The 8470-nt window shown below is 45.7% G+C and overlaps 1 protein-coding gene across 4 annotated transcripts in view; it reads left to right on the top strand.

Annotated features, from left to right (window-relative positions):
• MYO6 (myosin VI) overlaps positions 1-8470 on the top strand; it is a 202908-nt gene that overhangs the window by 39926 nt on the left and 154512 nt on the right. For all 4 annotated transcript variants that reach the window (XM_019520458.1, XM_019520457.1, XM_019520456.1 and 1 more), the window contains exon 8: positions 5715-5879. In XM_019520458.1, coding sequence (XP_019376003.1) covers positions 5715-5879 — 165 coding nt within the window. The remainder of the gene's footprint in view (positions 1-5714; positions 5880-8470) is intronic.

Below are 8470 nucleotides of genomic sequence, written 5' to 3'. Positions count from 1 at the left end.
GTGAGGTGGTGCAGGCTCCCACCCTGGGGGTTTTTAAGAGGAGGTTGGATGACCACCTTACTGGGGTCATTTGACCCCAGTGCTCTTCCTGCCATGGCAGGGGGTCAGACTAGATGATCTGCTCAGGTCCCTTCCGACCCTAGAAACTATGAAACTATCTTACCTACACTGTCTTGAGCTCATGCTCTTTTTCTAAGTCTCTAAGGTGGTTTCTTCATGTGTAAAACACTTATGTAGTTGGTTTAGTGTAAATCAGAAGTCTACCTGTGATTAGTGGCCCTTTGGGTTATCTTGATTAGAACACACCAATTTCTTAAGACAGTGGAGTAGTTAGCTTAACACTAGGGTGCCCAGTCCAAGTGACCAGGTATTTATTTACAGCTGGGTTGACAGGGGCAATCTGAGCAAGGCTCCAACTCGGGCCTTTGGAACCTTAACCGCTCCATTTAGTTTAGTGTAAAGAGATAGCGTTACTTAACAAAAAATCCGGAAAATCTGACTTGATTGTGAAGTGCTACAGTACTTCCCCTGACAATTCCATTACAATGTAGACAGCGTTAGACTTGAAACATTGTCAGTCTTGTGAGGCAGTTATGTCATCAAGTAATGAGCATACTAAATAACAGATTTGTCTCAGGAAAGGACATGTGAAAGAAATACAGGATTTGTAAATGCCTTGCAAATTTGCAAGTCTACTCGCTGTATTATCTTTATCCTGCAAGTCTGTTGTTGTCATAGAAGGACATTAAATCAGTCTGACATAATTGTCCTCTTAACCCCATGTTATATGTGGTCTCAGTTTTCATTTCCTTCCATCTCTTGAACTATTCTTTAGTGTATCTCCTTTAGCACTTGGCATGCTATTGAAGTCAAGGTCTATTAATATCTAGGTCAGCCTCTTTTTTTTAAAAAGAGATATTATATGTGTTTTCTAGTCATAGGGTACTCTTCCCAAGTTGTCAGAAATATTCTTCCTCTTTCTCTGAGGGACATATGTTTGTATTACAAGCTTAAGAGAATGCATCCTTTCTCCTTCTCATTGTCTTCATTTCTTTCCAGACCAAGGTCATTAATCCCACTGCACCCGTAAAAGAAAATCAGTACTAGTCCAAGTATTGAGACATGTCTCTAATTTTGGATTTACCTGAGGACTTGAAACTCCTAGATTATCGGTTTCCGATGCATATTTTATCATTGGTTTCTGTCATCTGTAATACTAGAATTATCTTTCCTGCGTCCATGGTGATGTTTGTAGGATTTTAAGAACTGATTCAAGATAACCCCCACTCATTTAGGCAACTTACAATAAGCCACATTAGGGAAGGTGACTTTGCCTATTTGTGGAGCTCTCCTAGATCCTAATAAAAACTGCTTTGACAAACCTTGTCTATCTCAGCTGCTACAATGAAAAGAGTGGATGGGAAAGAGCCATTCACAGGAATTTAAGCAGGTCTTCTATTCTGTTTCAGGTTTCTTTTTGCTCCCAACAAAATCTCAAAGTACAGATGAACCCACATACTGGGGATGAGAAGAGGGAGGCTGTGATGCCTTGTTGTAAAATAAGATGTTAATTGGGTGGGAGGCTGCCCTCTGAGCATGCTGCTGTTCATGGGCAGTAAACACACAACTCTGACCTCCCCTTATTTTGTCCCATGCCTCACAGATGACTTCCGTGAGTTGTACTATGCTCCGGCTTGAAGCCGGGCCCAACTCAGCACATTGTTAGGCTTCTGTCACGCTGCCCTGTTGTGGGCCTCACACATACAACCCCCCTCTCACTGGAGCCTCTATCATTCTGCCTGCTGTCACCAGGCCTCTCACACTCTTGCCCTTTACAGGGCCTCATACACCCCACCCTGCTCCCTTGAGTGACCATGTGGGCCATCAGGCTTGTCCCTTCACTCCTTGGGCAGCCTTTTGGGCCTTTCCCACAGCCCTGATCTGCACGGTGGCTGGGCTGTTAGCCAAACACTGGGCTAACTCCACCCTTGGCCCCTCATCGGGTAATACAGCCCACTTGTTCTCAATTTGAGACTAGTGGCTTTCCCCTTTTACTCATGGCTCCCCCTCTGCTGTCTGTCTCTGCCTCAGGTCCCCTTGTGGCCTCTGGCACCCAAAGGCTTACCTGGGCCTCCCTGTCCCTTTCCTCATGGGACCTCAGTGCACTTGATCCCCTCTCTGGGGCTCAGGTGCCTTCCAGGGGTGTGCCTGGCCCCACTACTCCCTGGGGTCCTACACCCCTATGGGCTCAGGTGCCACCCATGTTTGCCTGGCCCCACTACCCACTCTGGGCTCAGGTGACCCTCCCTGGGCATGCCTGGCTCTACTCCCCTCTGATCTTGTTATAACCCACCAGACTGATGGAGGCTGGGATTTTAAGGTGCCCCTCCTCGCCTTTCACCAGGGAGGTAACTGGCCTGGCATTTCTTGAGGACTCCCTCACCACAGGGAGTCCCACCAGGCCTCTGTTCCCCAGGAGGGTGCAGTTTTTAGTCATACCCAGGACCAGGGGCCTCCTGTCATCCCCAATAGCTCCTGCCCTTAGCTCCAAGATGTTCCTTGAGCATCAGTGCTGCCAGATGTTGTCGTTCCCATGGCTGCTGGCAGCAAACTGCTACCCCAGCCCTGAGCGCCAGGATCTTAAAATGGCCACCCCATCAGGGTGGCTTGCACCTGTTTTGCTGCCTGCTCTCCTCCTTCAAGTGGCAGACATGAAAGGTGCTCAGCCACCCACCTTCCCTCTTCAGATGGTTCCTGGTGGAGGCTTTTCCCTGCTGCTCACAAAGCAAGCTCACTCAGAGTCTGCAACAAGCCTTAAGTGGCAAGCATCCCGCTAGTACTCTGCCACAGAGTGAAAACACCCCTGGAAGGCAGGCAGATGTGAATACTATTGTATGAGAAGAAATGCACACTTCATATAAATGTTGTAGAGCTGAGTGCACATGCCACTCATTTCTGCTTTACATTGGGAACTTGATAATACAAATTCTTTCAGGCACTGTGAAGGGCATGTTTTGTTTCAGTAGGCAAGGTCATGCCATACTCATACTGTTATGACGAGAGGCTTTGCAGTTTGGGATTCTTCTGGAACACCCTTAGTCTGCACTACCTGTTTTCCAAGGGTACACAGTGACTTTTCAGGCTGTCTCAGGGGTGAATCTTTGAAAATCAAGATCACTCTTTGAAAACCGATTAACATTCTACAAATAGGATTATCGCAACATTGACCTGTTTGTGACTAAAGACAGAATGCCCAAGTTTTTTTCTCTGGGATGGTCAAAGCCTAGACTCTTTTACAGCTGTGTTTCTTTTCCACTGGGACTTGGGGTTACTCCTACACATGTCTAGCAGTCCATTTAACCAAAGGACCTTCCCAACCATATCCTGATGGCTGAAAATTGTCCAAGGCAATATTGGTTTTTCTTGCTTCCAGATGTTGTAAGTATTTAACATGGGTGAACAGAGATATGATTGAGGTGTGGTGCCAAGCTGTAGCCTGTGCCCCAACCCCCATCTCTCATCTTTTATGTAGCTGACTGTCTTCATCTTGCAACTTGGACTTTGAATAGCTCATTGTTTTCACAAATTTTCACAAGTTTATGTTCATATTAATAACGGTAGAAAGGACTCTACTGGAACCACTTGTCTGGCTAAATTAAAAGCAGTTTCAATTCAGCGGTTTTGATGACACACTGCTGCTCTTTAGGCATCACTTCAGGCGTTTTAGATTATCGACTTCAGTTGAAAGAAATAGGGCTTTCGATTATTTCCAGCAAGTTGCACTTGGGCAGCCATGTCAGCATTGCAGTGTAAGAACACTATGCACTTCACATTTACAAGATTATTTTTTTTAAGGACCTGGTAAGAGGTTTTTCTCTGTTACAAGGGTTCTGGTTTCTTTAGTGACTTTAAACCTGGTAATGACACTTGTGGGGACACTTGTGACACTTATGGGGCTTTCTTTCTCACCAGTGGTTATTTGTCTGTCCCTTCTTATACTCATCTGCCTAACTGGCCTTTCTAATTGGTGTAATAAGAAGCAGAATAGGGGGACTCTTAAGATATACCATGTGTGCACTTTACAAAGTTGAGGTCTTCTTTAAGACCTCGCTCCATGTACATGTCCAAAGTGATATCAGAATTGTCTATTTCTGACAGGTCACTTAGTAATTTTTTCCCCAGGCCCACATCCATAAAGATAGAGAAGTTATTTAATTTCCCTTATGTGCAAGGTAACTAGAAAAGACTATGACATTTCCATCCCTGAGCTTCCTTGGCTGGAGGCAGGAGGACAACCAGACTCAGTACAGAAAGCTTGAGGCTGACTAGATTAAATCTTTGCAGATTTCTCTAAACTGCATAGATTGAACTGATAAGCAAGTGAACTGATGTTCATTTTTCAAACAAGAAAGGCAGCCAGACTCCTGCAGTGGCCCATACCAGTAGCCGGGGGGGTGCTAGAACGTGCCTCCCAGCCTGCTGGTCAGGGCAGATTGCTGGGAGCCACAAGATTCCCCTAGTCACTCCCTGGCCTCAGCCTCTGGGCTGGCTGAGGAAGGGGTGGGGGGGGAAAACCCACCCCTCTGGCCTGGCACTGGATCTTCAGATGGAAGCAGCCCAATGGATGGGAAGCCCAAACTGGGGGCTTTCCTCTGCCTGCCAGGAGCGGGGGCTGGAGCTATTTCCCCTCCGTCTCTGCGCTGGCTGGGGGAGTGGGGGGCAGGAGAAGCCCGCACTGGGGCCTGGTTCTGCTTCCCAGAGCCTGGAGCTGGGAGCAGGACTGGAGTGCCCCAGACACACTTTCCTCCTCGGTGTCTGGGTTGGAGACTGGTGGCTGGGGAACTCTAGTCCTGCTCCTGGCTCCCACCTCTGCTGGGAGGCAGAGACAAGCCCCCCCCACCCCTCAGCAGGGCTGGAGACTGAGGAGGAGGGTGTGGTCAGGGGATTCCAGCCCTTATGCTGGCTCCAGGTTCTGGGGGTGGAGCTAAGCCCTTTCTCCCTGCCGCAGCCCTCCCTTCCCTGCACCAGCCTGCATCCAGCTGGGAGTCTGTTGCTGGGCCAGGGGGGTGGGTTTTCCTCCCCAACCCTCTCCTCAGCCAGCCAGAGGAGTGCTAGTGCTCTGGTTATGGAGCAGAGGGGTAGGGCAGACCCTGTTCTGCTGGAGCAGACAGAACAGCCCAGGGCTGCCAAGCAGCCTGGGATGCTGGGGGACTGAGTTAACTTGAACCAGGAAGGGACCTGGGAGAAAAGTTCCATAAATCAGTTTGATTAAAATCAGTTAAACCTGGCTGTCTTAAACAAGGTTTGGCCATTTTGAAAGTGGTTTAAGTACACTGAACTTCTGTTCTGTTACAGGTTTAAACCTATTTTTGATCACTTAAACTAGTTGTGTAACTTCTATCCTTAGCCTCTGGGTTTAGACAGAAGTCTTCTATTTGGCTGGGCTGGACACACCTGTTTGTGTGTGTGTGTGTGTGTGTGTGTGTGTGTGTGTATAAATTATAGATGCACAACATATTTTGAAGAATAACTCTTCTAGTAGAGAGAAATAATTGTTTATTTTAAATGTTTATGCAATGTAATGTTTTTATCTTTTCTTGGGTAGTGTCCATCCTTATGACCACATAGTAAAAAAAAAAAAAAAGTCATGTTTTAGATGCTCTTGACCAGATCAAGCATGTATATTTTAAAATGAATTTTTTTCTTTCTCTTAGAATTCAGTTGTTGGTGGATTTGTATCACATTACCTTCTGGAGAAATCCAGGATCTGCGTGCAAGGCAAGGAAGAGAGGAATTACCATATTTTTTATAGGCTTTGTGCAGGTGCTCCAGAAGATATTAGACAAAAACTGTATTTAAGCTCCCCAGATAACTTTAGGGTGAGTGAGCATGATGTTTTTTTCCTCAAGAACTTGTATTTTAACACACGCAATTTTTTTACACAAATTTTATTCTTAATTTGTATTTCTCTTTAAAAATGTATTGTGTTGTTAATATCTTATGCTTGTTTTGTTCAAATTCTAAAAATAGATCATTATAGAATATTTCCTTAATTGTGTGTTAAAGCTCTCCATCACTATTTCCCATTGAAAGATTTCTCATTTTTAACTCCATGCTATTCATGTTGCAGAATTTGGGTTTTGTGAAACTTGTCCCACATCTGACATTTAGCCTTTCTTTAATTCCCACTGTTTTCGCATACTCAATTTCCCTGATTCACCTCCATCTTCTCTAACTAGAATGAATCAGTTCAGTGTCTACAATGTTCTACTCATCCCTGGTATGACATTTCCTGTGTCCTCCTTTCATCCTGTGTGCTCTATCTCTTGTACCCATGCCTGTCATTGTTTTTAAACTTGCACCTATCCACTTAATTCTTCCTCTAACCCCTTATTCCTGGAACTCCACTCCATTCTTTCTATCTCCCCCTTTCAGCTTCTGACTTTGACAGAGGCATGAAACCATTGGGCTGCAGAGGCAGTGTCAAACACTACCTGTTTAAAGAAGCCCTCCTCTCATGTTCCTCTACCTGGATCACACTGTCATGAAGGGGTTATGTATTTCTCCCATTGCTGCTGTTGTCTTCTTTCCTTTCCACTCTTGTCTACTCCTCACAACTGTATATTTCCTTACTTCACCCTCATGTTGCTATATTCCCATCTCTACCCATTGTAGTTTTAACTAATCTCTGTCATTCTCCTCATATTATCCCGTATTCACTTATAGTGACTTCAGCTTTTGAGTGGAGACCCATCAGACCCCTTCACATAACTTTCTCTTGCCCTCACCTCTCCAGCCTTGTCTCAAAACTTTAGCATCTCTCATATCATAGAGAGGCTACATGATACGAACTTCTCTCATGTCATCTCTAGCCTACATTTCAAGCTCAGCATGTCTAAAACAGAACTCTGGCCCCCTTCCCAGTTTGTCCCACATCTCTTTTGAGGACTATGGACAGTAATGTTAAAGGCTTGAGTAATGGACAAGATAATCTAGTAGTCATCTTGAACTTGGACTTCTCTCTAGGTCCTCATATCCAGGTTCTGTCCAACTTATGTGCATTCTTTCTATGTAACATCTCTTATCTGTGTAGATGTATATAAAGGGCTCCTTTTCCTCTGTACTCAGTTAAGTACTTCAGAAAATCCCAAATTAGAGTCCAGTCCTGAAGCTTTTATTGATGCATGTAGTTTTATGGATTTCACATTTGCAAGTTAAGATCCCAAACTAGGGACAGTTCTATTAATAATGAAGCAGATACTGTGAACTGGGCAATACATTTATATTTGATGAATAGATTGCTAACTAGTGTCCTGCAAACTCAAACATTGACAACCTTATAGCTAATCTGTTTTATGCACAGAGAACCCAAAACTGCATTTTTCATTATAAGGCTTAAAATTATCATTTTGCCCAAATCTTTAATATGTGTAATCACTGAAGTTTTTGATTATATAATGAAAACCATTGCATTCAAATTCATACTCTTCTGTATAGGAAATTACAGGCTGATAAAATAAATACACTTCTGCTCAACACCTATCCACAACTTTTCCCCCAGTAAGTCAGTTTTTTATTTTGGAAATCAAACCCTTTGGCATTCTAGAACAGGGTGATTCAACTAGCAGCCTGCGGTCTGCATGCAGCCCATTAGGAGTTGATTTGCAGCCCTCAGACTCCTGCCTGACCACTGCTCCCCTCTTCCCAGATCTCCAGCTTCAGCAGAAGCTAGAGTCTCTGCATTCCCCTTCTCTCTCGCCTTCAGCTTCCATTGCCTGCTCCTATCCCAGAGTAGAACAGGGCAGGGCAGCACAGCTACAGGAGCTGAGGGTGAGCCTGGAGTTGTCTAGGTGTGTGGTAGGGGATGGCACAGTGAAGTAGTGGAGAAGGGCTCCCCATGGGACCTATGGCCTGCCTGGTGCAGCCTGTGGATGTTTGGCCCCCAGCCCTTTAGGCTAGGTACAGGTGTTACACTTATCATGCATTCAGTATGTAGAAAGGGCTTTACAGCTGTAATGGAACAGGCATTCACAGCACACAACGCACTTTAAAAATGGTGGATCCCACTCTAAGTTAACCCTGGATGGATTTGGTATCAGACTAAAGCACTTTATCAAGCACTTGTACCATATCTCATCCCAAGTCAATGTAGGTAGCATTCTCCCAGCATCCCAGGAGCTCCTCACTGGGTAGCTTGCTAGCCCTGACCAGTGCTTATCTCTTCCAAGTGAGAACCAGCCCAGCCCTGCCCCACCCTGGGCTGAAACAGAGAGGAGACAGAGACAGCCTCCCCACCCTGCAATCGGGTGGGGCTGGGAGGCATGTGGCACAAAGGCTCTCTTGCCCACCCCCCAGCTGCTACTGACAGTTGCCAGCTGGCAGGGGGTGGGGTGGGGGGTGGGGGGCAGGCTTCAGAGAGTAACCCCTCTGACAGCCTCCTGGGAGGTGCATCGGAGCGCCCCCACCTGCT

Source organism: Gavialis gangeticus, unplaced genomic scaffold, assembly GCF_001723915.1.
Source record: "Gavialis gangeticus isolate Ggan-Ray unplaced genomic scaffold, GavGan_comp1, whole genome shotgun sequence".
NCBI classification, from domain to species: Eukaryota; Metazoa; Chordata; order Crocodylia; family Gavialidae; genus Gavialis; species Gavialis gangeticus.
The sequence above is the reverse complement of the archived record's forward strand: the minus strand, read 5'-3'. Positions and strand labels throughout refer to the sequence as shown.